This window comes from Trematomus bernacchii, unplaced genomic scaffold (assembly GCF_902827165.1).
Source record: "Trematomus bernacchii unplaced genomic scaffold, fTreBer1.1, whole genome shotgun sequence".
Taxonomy (NCBI): Eukaryota; Metazoa; Chordata; class Actinopteri; order Perciformes; family Nototheniidae; genus Trematomus; species Trematomus bernacchii.
The window spans coordinates 7,304,632-7,321,422 of NW_022987973.1; the positions used below are offsets into that span (position 1 = coordinate 7,304,632).

Consider the following 16,791-nt stretch of genomic DNA (forward strand, 5'->3'; position numbering starts at 1 on the left):
TTGTATGACTAGTACCAATAAATGGAGCAAGTTTCATGAATGTGACACTTTTATTATGTAAGATAGCAAGGGGTGCATAATGTGGCAAAAATATGCTTACAAAGACTATCTAACATTTGTAAACATATATTTTGATTATTATATGACAAATATGTAAAATTAAACAATACATTTTAAAGCACGTGTATACAGACAGGACGTAACAATAATACAAAATAAAAAGATTAAAAAAAACAAAAACTGAAAAGGAAGTGACGAATGAATTTCGACACCACTACCATCAAATACGTAGCGAAAAGTTTAACCACAAGAATCAAGACTATATGAGCTACCACTAAACAACTCACAGTCTGAACATTACCATTAATAAAAACCCTGAACGTTTACTTTTCGTTTTAAACATCGTTTTAAGGTGTAAACGTGTCATTTAGAAATGCGCGTTCCCGTGACAAGGGGGGCATTTCATGATGGGGGTGCATAATTTGACACAACACCGGCATTGACATGTAAATATGCTGCAGTCTAATAAAGCCTATTGAATGCATCTCGTAGCCTACTAATGTGTGCAGACTCCTGCAGCATCTCCCGCTGTGTGGGACCATCATGTCACTGTGTGCGGCGGAGGGATACGATAACCAATGTCATCGTGGTGCTGAGGCTTTTACAAACCAAAAATGTCTGCCTAAGGGAAACTCGTAACTGATATAGAGGATATTTTACACAGGTGTTGGCGTTTTAACCATATACAGTCTATGGTTTTAACCCACATTTCGCTCTTTTGAGGCGTTTTGCAAGAAAGCGAGTCTTCACCAGATCACCCTAGTCGGGATTTTAATCGGAAACAAGGTAAAATATCAGTGGGAGTTCACCAAAAGCTTTCGGAGCAGTGAAAGAAGTTGGGAGTTGAGAAAGACCGTTTTGTTTTCTGGACCTGGGGATTCTGACATTTTAATTATTTGTTTGGCAGAGTAACTTATTTTGACCCAGCGTGTCATTTATGTTTCGCACTGCACCTGGTTGCTATTTTCAACACAAATGAACCAGAAACTGCAGCTCGTGTTAGCCAGCTAGCCAAGGTACTGTACGTTATGTGCCTGAGCAAATCTTAACAATCGTAATGCTCGACCAGACAAACCACTGACATTAACACTGTCCGTGAAAGCCTCATCAGTGAGTTACATAAATGTCGTTACAGAGAAACATTGTTACTGCAGCACTGAGGAGCTGCATGTCTGTGCCACCCATGCATCTCTCTCTCTTAAATCAACGCAAACTAAAGGTGTGCACATAATTTGCGATATTTTAAGCTTTAATAATGCAACTAAACTGTCAGAGTCTCTATTTGCAGCAATGCCAGAGCCAACTTTTCTTCTCAGTGAGGCTCTTTTATCCTGCATCCATAACAATCACCTCGGTGGCAGTCATTTCCTGTGGCAGTCCGCTGCTGAATAAAGCAGCACGCTGTGACCTGATGGACTGTGTTTTCTTCAGGTTTCTAGATCGGCAGGATGAATCCTCAGCAGCGGATTGCCGCTCTCGGAACAGACAAGGAATTGAGTGACCTGCTGGATTTCAGTGCGGTATGATGGCTGTTTGCTCTTTTTCTGTCTTTACCTCTCGATGTCATGCAGCTCTGCTGGCTTTCAGAGCTGTTGGGGGGTTCAAATAGGCTAAAGCATGACTAATTGATCTGTTAACATTAGTGTTGGTTAATATGATGTGACAGACTAGGCTTGCTTTTTTAAAATGCATTAACTGCTTTAAGGATAATTGCAGCAGATTATGTGAATGGCTGCTTTCACAGTGTTGAGTCTTGGCTCTAATTGTAGCTCCGTATTCCTCCATGCAGATGTTCTCCCCACCTGTGAGCGGAGCGAAGAACAGGCCCACCACCCTGGGCAGCAGTCGGTTCACTGCAGCAGGTAGGGTCTCTCAAAGCCCCTCACTAAACCCTCTGATGTGTTCTCATAGTTTTCATCCGTAGCTGGGTGACATGGCCAAAATCTACTGTAAAGATATAGGTTGTTTCATTACTCGATAACGATATATTACAATAAAGCAAGTCAATTAAATGGTAAAGCTTTTTTAAAAGACTCCTTTCTAATGATTGACAAATGAAAAGTAGTGAGAATTTTATTAAGAACTTCGGTTACAAATCTCAAAACAAAACAACAATTTTCAAAGGATATTCTCTAAACATATTTCCATCAGTAGGCTATGCATATTTGTGATCAGTTTAGACAATATATTGATATATGATTTAAGTATGAAATGTTATTAATTATTCATTTTTATTCACAAATTATGTATAGATAAATATAAATAATCACTCATAAAAACCAGGAAAATACACTTTTACCATATTACAAAACCTCAGACTATATCTACTCTCATATCATGATATCAATATAATATTGATTTATTTTCCAGCCCTTTCTTTCTTTCTGCCTTGCATGTGATGCCTCTCACTCCTCTGTGCGCTCTGGTGGTTGAAACATGGAACAAAGCACAGATGAAGCCACAGATATCTTCTATTTTTTGTTGTTCTACTGTAATTAGTATCATGGTGAAAAAGTGAATCATGTTTTACCGTACTGTCAGATGAGGTGTACATCTGGCATGTTTTGGCTTTTTAAATGAACTATTAAGTGCAGCAAGTGTTCACAGAAACAATAGAGTCTGTTTTTATCGGGGTTCGCTGTGAGGTGTGTTGGAGGTACGTTCGGAATCCAGTTAATTAAAATGTCTGAGTGAGAAGCGGTCAGAAGTGGAGCTGCTTGTGAATTGTAGTGCCGGTTAATAGGATTGTAAGAAATCCTCTCATAGAGTTATGTAGTGTTTTTTCTTTCTTTCTACAAGCAGCAGTTTAACAGTTCTCAAAGCCCTCATATACAAACACGCTTGTCTTTCCCACAAATTCCTGGTCCTTGTTTTGTTTATCTGTGAGCATCTCGATGGATGGTTTGGCTGTTTTTAACAAGAGTTCAGATTCCCTGCTTCTGGATTGCTTCCCAGCTATAAATGTTACAGGACATTAATCCGAAGCACATCTATTGTCTCGTGCTATAAGTGAAAGTCAACAATCAAGCATTATGTTTTCTGAAAGCATGTTCTGTGAGCATCCACAAAGCCTCCTTGTAGTCAGTTATCTGTGAAACGAAAGACACACACTTAGTGGAAACTGAAAAGACAAAGAAACGAGAACAGGGCTGTCTCACATGAACCGTGGAGTTGTGAGGATTCATTTTAGTATACCTAATCATTCAAGTGAAGAGGGTGTGTGTGGGTGTGTGTGTGTTTGTGTGTGTGTGTGTGTGTGTGTTTGCATTTGCACTTTCCTAGTGAGGTTCCCATGATAATTATATGAACGCTACAAACAATCATTGTTAGGGTTGTTGTTTTAAGATCATATTAAAGCTGGTTTTATTACCCAGTGGACAAAATATCCACCTGCAGTACAGAAACGTAACAACTGCAGCCTCGAGGGTGAATAATAATAGACAATGTTCTGTAAACAGTCATAAAAAAAGTGTCAAAGATTGCATCAGATTATACAGGTGTACATAATAAATTAGATTTCACTGTATGTTTGTGGATAAGGAAATGTTTTCAAAAGTCAGGTTGTTGAAACACATCGATGACACAAAATACAACTTTTGATTACTCAAGGTTGGTGTTCTGTGTATAATATAATGATCATCACACGTGCAATCTCAATCATCAATGTCATTCATGTACTGTATTGAAAAATAATTGCTGTGTGCATTCTGATTTAATATAACCTTTCAAGATATTGACATGTACCTTCAGACTACGGTTTGTCTACTCATCGATACCTCTATCTGCAACTATTTTAACAATCAAAGTGACAAAATGGCTATAAATCCCGTTTTTCAGACACTCAAATATGGAGATGTATATCCTATTAAACTGGTTTTCTTTTTTTTGGACTGACAAAACAAGTCTTTTTAATACTTTAAGAAATTGGGATGACGTTTTTCTCTATTTTTAACATTTCAGACCCAAAGGTTTATCTGGAAATTAAGTGGCAGATGAATCAATAATGAAAATAAAAGGTTATTTGCAGTCCTGCTCTAGGCGGGGGCTTGCACTCTGTGACCTCTAAAACAGAAACCATCAGCACGGTGCTTTTTGTACAAAACAGAAAAGAACTGGAGACTGTCAGGAGAATCGTGCATTTCAGCCAAATCTCATTGTCATCACTGTGTTGTCTGCTGGGCGGCTTTGTTATTTAGAACCGTAACAGAGACTAAAAGTGGGCTGTTTTTTTTGGACATTACTGGAACAAATCTACTTAAGTAAAGGGTTTAATTTACACATGTTATATTATTTAGATTATATTAGAAATGTTCTATTATGGTATGTAGATATGTGAGGATGTTTCAACAAACATTTATCTGGATTGATATATCGACTATAGATAAAATATCTAGTGTTATCGATTTCAGTATAAAACATCCATACATATCATCATGTTTAAGTTGCGCCTTTATTTTGAAATTCCCATGGCACATGTTTCTCACCATTTCTGTCCAAGCACACCTGTTTCTGCAGAGCCAAGTAACTGTCAAATTGCATTTTAATTGCTATAAATGAACCTGTTTGTGTTGAGAGGGGATTAGATAAATCAATTGCAGGCCTGTGATTGATGGAATAGAAATCGTATCATGGCAGAGTTTATAGTATCAGTGTCCAAAGAATCAATTACATTTTTTATTTTGAGGTATAATTTGCACCCTTAATCATATGATTACCGTTCTTTAATAAAAAAAAAAACACAACCATATTTAAAAAAGAAAAGAAAATAACAGCACATATATTGTTTATTTATTTAAAATCTCATTCATCTGTAATGGCTTTATAAAAACAGTACTTTTCATGCTTAGTGGGGATTATCAGCAATTCAAACTTCATTTGTAGCTATAATAACAGTTTATTCTAGGTGTGGCAAAATTGCAATCCAATTTGAAGTGGCAGTTCAAAGCTTTGTCTTGTGGTTTGCAGCTTTTTGTCCTCAAACATTATTATATTTGGAGTTAAGGAAACATATAATATTAATATATCCGCTGCCAATATTTGTATCAGCATAAACCCATACAATCGCCAAAGAATTTTGTTATGAATTCCTCAAGTTGTCACAACCTTACAGACAGTTTTAAAAACATTTCTGTACTGCTATTTCTTATTTCAGTTATTGGTCTCACTCTAGTTAACAGGTTAAAGTGTCTCTGTCTATTTTAAATCACACATATATACCTCTGCTGGTCATAATCATTTTTTCTATTTCTTGAAAAATGTTACGGAACGGAATTATGCAAAACTAAACCTTTATCACGACAGAAATAATGAAGTGAAAATGAACTGGTTCACCCCAGCAGTGTATCATCCTCTGGGTAAAACCCCTCCTTCTCTCAGCGCTCAGCATGTGCTCCTGTGTGTCTGATCCTCAAGGATGGGAAGTAGCCCCTACATAAGTGATTGTGAAAATAAGGCAAGTGGTGTGCAGACACAAGTGTGGAAATTGCAGGGAATGAGAGTTTGGATTATTGCATCTCAGCTGGGCAGAGCCAGATAATTGAGGCAGAGTGCGACTGGCAAGACCCTTCAAACGTGTGCCAGATTGAGATGGATTGGAAAAAATACCTAAAGTGGCTCTAACCGAGATTCATAATTTCTCCCCCCCAGCTGTGTTGATGATGCAAGTTTGACGAGGCCATTGACTGTCACAGTGCAGAGGGGCAGTGGCTGGCTGCTGCTGAATGTCTCATTTGTCATGTATCGGTGTGGAACATTTGTTAGCTGTGACCAGCAGTCAGTGTGGGTTGGTTTGCCAACATTTTCATCCAAAATAATAAAACACAGCTACAAACAGCCTCACTTTGAGTTCAGCCTCTGGGAAGTAATTTCTTTATCAAACGGGTTACAAATGATCATATTATTAATTTGCTGATTTTTATCCCTAAAAACATTTCTTTATGATGGTTTTACTTGACAGATTCACATTTAAGATAAGTATGGGGTTTATTTGAATAAATTGATGTAATCCATAGATGTAATATCATAGTGATCTTCAGCAAATGAGGCAACACCATCTAAGATTATGTTTAAGTAAAAAAAGAAAAACATTGTCAATTTTTCTGGTATATTCTAGTGGCTTCAAGGAAGTGTTGATTTATGTAGTCTGCTATGACTCTGTGTACAATTTATTTGAAATAAAGTAAACTTTACTAAAACACACTAATGGGACAAACCTGGACCACATTTGTGTATTGAACTATTTCAGGCTGTAATGTTCGTTCACTTCAGATTACGACCTTACATTGAATGTTGGCATGGATTGATTTTAACTTCTCTTATTTCCTAATTTCTATTAACAACATGTCTGTCTCTGCCTGTTTCTTGTTGATATGAAAATACTTAAACAAATGTCTAAATAAAAGGGTTCTTTTATTGGCCATCATAATAGATCAGAACATGCACATACTTGTTTTGTTTTCATTTTCAGTCTTTCTGTCTTTTGCAAGTTAGAATTATGTTAACCCTGTTTTCAGGGATTTAGGAGATGGTGCAGAATATTTCTGAAAGTGAAAAATGGCAAGTTAGTGTTATAAATACTGAGTCATAAAGGGCTGTAAAATCAACCTTGTAAAACTGTTTGGTTCTTCTCAGTCAAGGTTTGACTTCAGATAAATTGTTTGTATACATGTGTTTGAAGAAGTAATTGGTTTTACCATTAGTGCTGCTCTCAGTTCATTTATACAGGAAACAGAATTAGGTCAAGCGCTCTTTGTGAGTCAGCAGAGGAGGGGAGTATTTCGGATATGTTTATATTTACATGGACATCTATTAAACTCGCCCGACTGTGAATGCGATCTGTTGTTTTACATGGGGGGATAAATCCGACATGATTTGGGTGTAAAACATAATGTTGCTTATTGAGGCAGGTTGGAAAGCATTGCACTGCAGTAATCGTTACAAACATTTATCTCCATGTTCTCGTAAAATGTATAAAATAATCCTCCATGAGGGTTTTACATTCATTTGTTTCTGTGGAGAATCAGGTTACTTCGTTTTTAAATGTCTGACATTTCTCATTTCTCATTCAAGATGCCGTCCGGACCAGAAGCTTTTTTCTTTCCTTTTTCCCTTTGGGTAGTCTTTCTGCCAACATTTTTTCAGTGGCGGGGACAGAAGGAAGGGGTTTTATAGGTTCATACTCAATCATAAACTGATCCCTGTGTCTGAATGTATATAATGTTTAAAACGTTTAGTGGAAGCACATGAAAACACTAATAGGATTTCTCTGTTTAAGTTGTAATGTTTTAGTTGTGTTTAACCATTTTAAAATTTGATCCAATCCCAGATGTTGTAAATATGTAAATGCAATAGGATTAATATATTGGGGGGCTTCTTGCTATGTTTTCATGTTTATGTTTTATTATTATTTTCAGCATAATCCAGAGGTTTTATCTGTAATTTCTCTGTCTTTTCTTCATATAAAACATATACATTTAACTTCCAAATCAATATAACTAAACATTTACTAAACAATTTAAATTGGCAAATCATTAACAGATCAGATTAGTAAAAGTCATCCCTCTACATTGTATGTATGTATGAATTGATCAACAACAATAAAGAAACTGGAACATTGATATTTGAATAGACAGTGTCTGCTATGGTGATGTGATTATGGCTGCTTTTGCACCTGTAGTTTCCTTTATTATGTCCGGAAATATTAATTGTTGCTTTTTGTTTTGGGTCTGGTCTGCTTGTTCGGAGTAACTCGTTGACAGTTTTATGGAAGTCATCCTGCATCATCAGCACTATAGACCCACATGGGTGACTTTTCAAAAGATTTTGTTTGGCCAGATTAGCCTTTTTGAGAGTGAAAGTGTTGAAAGTGGGAGATGAACGGAAGATGTGCATAAAGGGGCCGCAGGCCGGATTCAAACCTGTGTCCACTGCAGCAGGTGATGGGCTCTTAACACTGAGCTATACTGCCCAGGTGATCTACAGATATTGATTATAGCTGATTATAGCTGTTTACGCATTGATTCTCAAAGTGGGGTAAATGGAATAACAACTTGTAAGTGAACAACTTCTTCAAGTAACTCAGAATATAAAAACAAAGTATCAACCTAATATCAGTAATATCAACCTGATACTCATTAAAATTAGGATCTGTTTGTCACTAAAAACAATTTTGTTTGAAAGTATAGGTATACAGTCAATTCTGGGAGTTCAAATGGTAGTTAGCATATACACAATCGGTGTTAAAATGATAAGGGGGTCCTTGAAAAATACATCCCTGGCCCCAATAGGTTGAACCCTGGCTCGGAGTATAATGTGTGAGGAGGGATGGATGTCCTGTTTCCTGTTTTCTTTGTGCATCTTTGCCACAGAGTGCTTGTTCCCCCAATTCATCAGACCTAAATAACAGAACATGCATTTGTGATTCTCCCTTTTGCCTCTTGTGTCAGTGAGTAATCTTATTGTCCTGCCTGTGCTCGGAGAAGAGAGGGGACCCTTGAGCCGTGGCAGAAGATGGTAATCAGACGAGATGACAGCCAGTGGCCCAGAGAGCAGACACTGACCATTGTTACATTCAGTGTGTAAAAAGGCCTCAGTTGGGCTACAATATGTCACATCGCTGTTGTCACACCAATATCTAAAACCATGTGATATGGTAACAGATATTTAAAAATAGTAATGGAAATTTCCCTGTCTGAGTCTATGAAAGTGAGACTATTGAAAACATATGTTTTGTTCTACCATCAAGGCACTGAGGGGGTAATAATGAAGACTTTAAAGAGGAAATGAATCTGCTGTGTGTGAGCAGCAAAACAACATGTTTGTCAGGATGAGACTTATCTATAACTGCTCACTGGAGCGTGATTTCTGGTTAGAGAAATGTCACGCACTTTCGGTCTAAGTATATAATTAGATTTCTAACTAAGAATGAATTGGTAGTGTGACCTTTGAAAAAAGAAAAGTATGATACTAAGAAATTATCACCTACACTGTCTACAAAATGTGTAATTTGTCACATTTCAGATTGGATATTGTTTTACCTTGTCAGGGAGGTACCTGAAAACCACATCATATTGCCTTTTCATCATGTCTCTTTTATATTGAAGAGCTCAGTTTGGAATTAATAGCCCTCTAGACGAATAAGAAGCAGCCGTAAAGCTGCATTGAACCTGGTTAAAGGGAATCAATCGCTATAGTCTTTCTGCTAAGCTGCTTGCTGAGCTATACTTTGACTCGATTCAGAGAACTAGTCCACGTGTTTTGATCTATAATTACGGGCTTCGCTGTGCAGATTATAACTTCTGCTTTTAATCAAATTGTTTGTTTCAGATGTGTACATTCAGTTCCTTGGATTATATGCCTAACCCTGTTGCATGAAGGTGCAAATAATGTGTTAGATTTTAGGGTAAAACATGAACTTAATATTGAAAAGTTGTGTTTGTTGCTTGCTATATTATTATTTTTCTGGGCATACATGATTTCTTGAAATCTGATATTGTTTTATTTGAAGTTAAAATGAACGAAGCGTATTGCATTTTCCTGAGGCAGATGAAATTACAACAGGGAAGATCAATAACTTTGGCTTTTACTGCGACACAATATTGTTTCAAACAGCAACAACAATTGAGGCATCAAATAATTGTACAGACTTATATCTCATAAATTGGATTACAAAGATCAGATATTATATTTTCCAATACATGCCAGATGGTCTTGCTTTGCAGTCGGTTAGAGTTATTGATTTTATTTGTTTATCTGTTTGACTTTTGAGGCATATAGGTTTTCTTTCATTTTAAAATGAGTCTTATCAAGTTTTAGTGCTCAGCTGTCTGGAAGTAGCCTGGCATGCATCAATGCCAAATCATTAAGCTGTTGATTGTGTTTCGGTACATTGAGGCGGTGCTCATTTCTGGGTTTTTCTTATAGCAATAAATGTATTTTGCACTTTTCTTGACAAACATACAACAAAGTCCTTCAAAGAACAAAAATGTTACATACTAATATTTCATAAATGCTTTCTTATAAAATAGAAATTGGACAATACAATAATTATATTGTAGTATTTATTATTACAATAATAATTTCCAAACGTATTTATGTTGTTTCGTTCCTTCGAGTAGGGATCAAAGACGGTTTATCTCATCTTAAAATCCCACCCCTAATATGTATTTAACTATTACACTTTGTAAATGAGTGAGATTTCAATCAGCCCTTGGATATAACATGAAAAATGAATCAGATAAGTATTTCCTTGATTAATCTTTAAATTAATTTAATTGTTTTTGCATAAAATCTCCAAAAATAAAAAATGACATGTCATGTTTTATCCAATCAACAATCCAAACTCCAAATATATTTAATTTTGAAAAATGTAAAACTGATCAAATTCACACTATTCACTATCAAAAGAATTGTAAATTAAAACAATCAAACAATTAACTGATCAATAGTTTAACTGAAACTGCCATCATATTTAAACATTTAATATAAAAAAAGATCAATGTTCCACCCCTTATCACTTGTAAAGTAACATTCCTGTGGACAACACATATCCAATGTCATCTGTAAACACACTGTAGAACTCAATCACTGGGTCAATGCATAATGTGTGTATTTAATGAGCTGTATTTTGATTCAGTCGTTCCTTACTTCTTCATCGTGCCTCTGTTTGAGGCAGAACCAGATCATGTAGATAAACTGTGTGTTTGCACGTTGAACTGTGTGATGAACCTTGACTTTCTGACGGAGTCGTGTTTCTCTCTCTCTGACAGGTGTGGAGGAGCGGACCAACCAGGCGTCTTGGGCCCCAGGTGGCGAGCCCACTCCCCCCTACGAGTCCTCCCGGGTAAGATGACCCTCACCTAAACGCCTCTGAATGACCTTTCTGCTCCACAGCACATCATTTAACACTCATTACATCAAAGCACTACATTCACTATGTTTTAGTCTCACCTTATCCAGATACCAGTCATGATGTTTGACATGTAATCGACACATCTCTCTGGGACAGAAGGGACTTGGTAATGTTCTTGTACGGTGGTGGAATGGAGTTTTTTTCATGTGACCAGATTAGCTAAACTAAAAAAAACTAGTCACTGGAATATAACATTATTGTGGGATCAAGTTTCTTTTGAGTTATAGAGGCCTGGTAAAATACTGTATTTCATTTATATGTTGATGCCGTAGTAAGTTTTACATGTTTTTCACCAAATATATGTGATCAGTTGTCGTGCCATAGAGGGTATACATTTTCTCTGTTGTATTCTGTTGTAAAACAGATATTCAGTGTCATAAAGAGGATGACTTATGACATAACTTTAATGATAATTTAAGAGTCCACCCTAACCCCAAATGTATTTATATATACGTTCTCTGTTGGTATTTCTTTATCTCATACTTGATGTTTTGGAATTAATAGCTTTGGGGAAAAATATTTATCGGTGATACTTACTCAGTATTTTTGTTCATTATCTATCAATCTGCTAAGTTTTTTCTCGATTAACTGATTAATTGACATTTACAATATGGCAAACATTTTCACCACAATTTGTGCAATGCAACGTTCTAAAATATCTTATTTTGCACTACATTTGTCCAAAACATAAATATATTTAACATCCGAACGTATAAATACATTTGATTGAAAAACAACTGAAACAAATCATACATTTTAAAATACTTGCTGCGTTCTGTTTATCAATTTATGAGATTACCATTTATTTGTTTCACCTCTAATAGGAGTGTTTATTTTCAACGACACGCTGTTGTTTGTGCATCAACAGTTGTGAAATAAAGCCAATGCCAATGCAGTGACACTGTAGGTGATTCATGGATTTAAGCAGAGTTTGAATGGGATTCTCTGACCTTCATTTGGCAGATCTCCGAGGCCATTGATTTGTTCCTCTACCGGCCAGTCATAGTGTGTAAATGCTGGCAACAGTAAAAACTACAGTAATCTACAGTACATGGCTCTGTGTCCGACTTCAGATCTTGAGCTCATAAAGAATCTACACATGCTTGATAACTTAACTAGATATTTCAATAATGTATTTCCTTTTTATTTGTCACTGCAAATGCCAACCATTGATGACTCTTATTAGATCCGGGGTAACATGGGTCTACCCTCTGCACAAGTAATTAGAAAGCAGACGCATCCAGCAGAAAACACAACTTACTCAAGGAAATGGACATTTTTATTTGGCGCTGGGCAAGAAGATGCTTGACATTTTGCACACATAAGAGTAAAATAATAAATGTGTATTGCATTTGTATAATAATAATAATAATATAGTAAAAACTGCAATTCAAACTGCATCTCTACTGTTGTGTTGAAGTGAGAACATCTCACTGTTTTTGTGAGCAAGTGTGAACAGCTCTCCTCTCCAAACCTGTTTGTTTGTCACTCACACATTGGTTGTTCTAGATGCCCTGTATGAATTTCATTTAATGTCAATCTCCTGTCACTTTCCATTACATTTCAGTTAAATGTCAGAGCCACTCGGGCTGCGTTACCTTGTTTATTTCTCTGTGCCCTTCCCGAATGAACATCCACAGGCTATGGTAACATAGGCAGCTTGATTTGAATTATAAGACAGAGACACTTGAGATATCTGTGCTCCAGGTGCATATAAATGAGTGCTTCTGACATTGCAAGGCACAGCATCAGCCAGCAGACAGCTGTTTGCACCACCATAAGGCGTGCACGCACACAACACATGCAACATCTCACACACTCACACACACAGCTACATGCACACCATATCATGATAGAGACTTGATTTATGTAGCTTATAAAATAGTATATCCTATATTTCCTGCTTTAGGATGCGACCGGCGTTTCTCATGAACCTCAGTGTTGATCATGTTAAATTTGGGCTGGGTGACGATGTAGTCTTTAGTTGGGGTAGGCCAATCATTCAAAAAAGCAAAATGTTAAATATTTAATTCATGAAGAGAGGTTTATATTTTACCTAAATATCAGAAAGCACTTTGTCTTCTGGTTGTTATGACTGCTGTGTGTGTGTGTGTGTGTGTGTGTGTGTGTGTGTGTGTGTGTGTGTGTGTGTGTGTGTGTGTGTGTGTGTGTGTGTGTGTGTGTGTGTGTGTGTGTGTGTGTGTGTGTGTGTGTGTGTGTGTGTGTGTGTGTGTGTGTGTGTGTGTGTGTGTGTGTGTGTGTGTGTGTGTGTGTGTGTGTGTGTGTGTGTGGTAGTAGCTTCCATAGCAGCTTCCATAGCTACATTATAAAGAGCAACATTGTTTTACAGGTAAAGTTTTATGAAGAAGGAAAATTAGGGAATTAGAGAAAGTTTGAGATATTTTTAAGAAAACTTTAATTCTCCCCCCTAGAACTCAATTAAAAAAGGGCATTTTTACGTAGTTATAAAAAACTTGGACGTTTTGTAGACATTCGAAGTTGAATTTCAACCAAAGCCTTTAAATGATTTGGAAAAATTCAAAGTTTGAATGCAGATTGTAACTGAAAGTATGAATGAGTGGATGCAAGTTGAAAATGCAAGAAGAAGTAGAAATGCTCAACAAGAGAACCTCACACTGAGTTATCCTCCATCGTTCACACATATGTATGTTTCTGCGTAATTGCAGAGATTATTCTCTCCCCGTTGTTAAGATGTCTTGTTGTCATTCTCTAGAATCAAATCATTTGATTAACAAATGAAAAACCATTTCCCAAATTATGCCTTAAGCACAATATCTGTCCAGTGCTCTGAAGAAATCCTAGTTCTTCATCCCTCCGTCTGTTACAAAGGGAATTCAGTCTTGTCCCTGAGCTTGTTTGAGCTGGTGAGCTACGACTGTGTGATCAGTCAACTGTGAACAGTCCCGAGCCCGCCGTGCTGACCTTGGCCTAGAGCCAGCCGCTGCATCCTGGGCAGCTGTGGCTGTAGGCAGGCGGTCTGACAGTCTGTGCCCACTGCCACCGCACGACAACTCCCATTTCCCCAGTGCCCTGCCCCGACTTGATTCCCGACCCCACACGCATCCATCAAGACCGAATCATCGCGTCCCAAGCTGCCACATGCAGCCTCGCGCTCACCTGGGACGCAGCACAGAGTGTGAAGGAGACAACTTTTTAAACGGTGTGGCGAGTGATTGGGGGACAAGGCGTGAGCCCCGGCCCGCACGCTGCCACAGAGATCAGACAGTTATTTAGCCAATAGTGCCATCGCGGCCCCGTGGCAGCGGTGACAGGGTGTGTTAGTGTCTCACATAGATGTAGGCCACCAGAGTTTGGGGATGATGAGGCATCTGTGATTGATGATCCACCAGTCCCAGAGGAGTAAACAAACACACAAACACACACAGTCACACACACACATTTAAACACTTAGCATAGATTGACAGTGACCGACCAAATATATGTTAAATGTACACAGACAGGATTACTACTAAAAATATGGAAACGGCTAGCTCAAAAGCAAACTAATAAACACAATATATGTTGTTACAGTATAGCCTATGTTGTTTGTATAATCTTAAAAAATAAAACAATGCGTACAAATTTGAATCTACGGTTATATTCCATGCCTGAAAGCAGCTACCAAGACTTGGCTCAGTAAAACTCCAGCAAGAAATTAAATAAAAAAGGCAAATTTGGTGCTGATTTAACAAATGAGATTTGTATTTAGCTTCAGAGGTGTTTTAAGGCTTTGGTCAGAGACAGGAAAGCTAGGTTTCCAGTCTTTATGCTAAGCTAAGCTGACCAGCTACTGTCAGTTACCCTATATTAAATGGTCAAATATAAAACGGGTATCATTAGTCACTCCCAGAAAGAAAATACGTGTATTCTGTGTTCTCAAGTCTTGAACTATTCCTTTGGGTCTGTATTTTGGAGCATTTTCCTTGTTTAGCTGCAGAAGAGAGGAGATGTTTTTCGCCTGCTGACGTTGTGTATGTGTTGGTCTGTGTGTGTTAGTTCGCCCCAGCCTCTCACGGGGCTGTTGTTGTTATAGAGTCTGTTCATGGTGTGATTAACAGTGTGTGCGGCCTGGCGGGAGCACAATAGAGAATCTCGGAGGATTCCCTCGACGCAGCGCAACACTTCAATGCCTTTGAAATTACTCCATCACCATCCACTCACAAAAAAAGATGGATAATAAGATTACTTTTCTCTTACTGTATGTTGAATGCAAAGGGTATGAGTTGGTGAAAATAGCTCTATAGAAATACAAGCCTTCTGCTCGGTCCCTCTGCTGGGAGTTAATGTAGTTTGGGGAGATGTTTTTGACTGGAGCATTGGAGGATTTTCACAGGGTTTGGGATTAGCCCTGTAACAGAGCATATTTTATTACATGGGACCCCGAGTTTCAAAAACCATACTGTGACCGATATTTAGACCTAAGCCCCTGCAGCTGATAACTGTCATGAAAAGGCACTGTTAAGCTGCAGGAGAAAAAGGCAATTTTTTAAAGCTGCAGGTAGCTGGGAATGATGTAGGATTGCATCTCTTTGTTTCCTCCTCTTCTTTGTAACAACACCTTCTTACGAACTGTGGGCTGATGAATAAACCTGTTATAGATGAAATAGAAGAATAAGAAATAACTGTAATACATGTGATAATGACTAAGCAAAGGTTTCTACAGTTCCAGTTGTTTTCTAAACTGAGAAACCAGCACAGATGTTAACAACAGCCACCAATGTATTGTGAATAATAGGTTGGCAATACAAAGATTAAATGCTGAGAACTTTAGTTCATTTACAACACAATTTCTTGAGAGTGAGCACATTTTATGATTATAGCCCAGATATCGGAGAACGTGTTAAAATGTATACAGAAGTGTTAATACCCAACTGGCCAAAGAGATGTCTAATATGCCTGGTATAATAACAAAACAAAATGGCATATACATCTGGTTTAGGCGTAATTCAGTCTGTTTGATGTCATTCAGAAAAATATTAATAATACAAATTACAACAACCACTTTTATACAGGGACTTTAATGCAGCTTAACATACTTTACAACATATTTAGGGTAGAGATATCAAATAATATAATAAATAGATTTTTGCCATCACTGTCACTAGAAATGCATAATCAAAAAATAGCAGAGTATTAATAAAAGGTGGTAGGTAAAAGAAAGGATGTAAGGTGAATCTTTAACAGGCGCTTAAAAGCCTCAATTGATGTTGCTGTCCTGAGATCTAGATACAAGCTAAAGGGAGGCATTATAGGCTTTCACATCCACAACGCATGGCTGAACTTAGATAAGGTAAAAAAACAAAACAACAAAAGAGTAATACGTTGTTGTTTCTTCCACAAAAACAGGTCCCCTGAATATTTGTATCTTCACTGCGAATAATGGGTTTTATTAATATAATCCGTAACAGAGATGTAAAGATCTGTTTCTTTCTCTTTCTTCTTTTCGACTATTACACAATAAAGGTGACAGTTTATTAGCATAACCGACCAGTTGTGCTCTCCTCTAACTAATTAGCAGTATGCCATCTCACTCTCAATTAGTATAGTTGCCAAATAATGTGCCTCATTTTCTGATCTCTTCCCCCAGGGTTTCGCTGACAGTCCTCATTACGGCGATCATTTGAGTGACAGTCGATTAGTGTCCCATGAAGGATTGTCCCCAACACCTTTCATGAACTCCAACATAATGGGTAAGTAAGTGATTCTCTTCCACTCACTGCTCACATGCCCTTTGGTATTGGAGGACATCCTGTTAGAAAATTGCCTGATTGAGGTTAAGGCACATCATGCATCTGGAGGTA

The 16,791-nt window shown here is 37.5% G+C and overlaps 1 protein-coding gene across 3 annotated transcripts in view; it reads left to right on the forward strand.

The window, feature by feature from the left end:
• Window positions 1–543: 543 nt before the first annotated feature.
• tcf12 (transcription factor 12) overlaps window positions 544–16,791 on the forward strand; it is a 73,232-nt gene continuing 56,984 nt past the window's right edge. Inside the window, exons 1-5 of one of the 3 annotated variants that reach the window (XM_034117033.1) lie at window positions 544–846; window positions 1,492–1,580; window positions 1,850–1,922; window positions 10,827–10,900; window positions 16,578–16,680. In XM_034117033.1, the coding sequence (XP_033972924.1) occupies window positions 1,509–1,580; window positions 1,850–1,922; window positions 10,827–10,900; window positions 16,578–16,680 (322 nt within the window). In that variant the 5' untranslated portion in view covers window positions 544–846; window positions 1,492–1,508. The remainder of the gene's footprint in view (window positions 847–1,491; window positions 1,581–1,849; window positions 1,923–10,826; window positions 10,901–16,577; window positions 16,681–16,791) is intronic. The other 2 variants (XM_034117035.1, XM_034117034.1) reach the window with 2 other exon arrangements.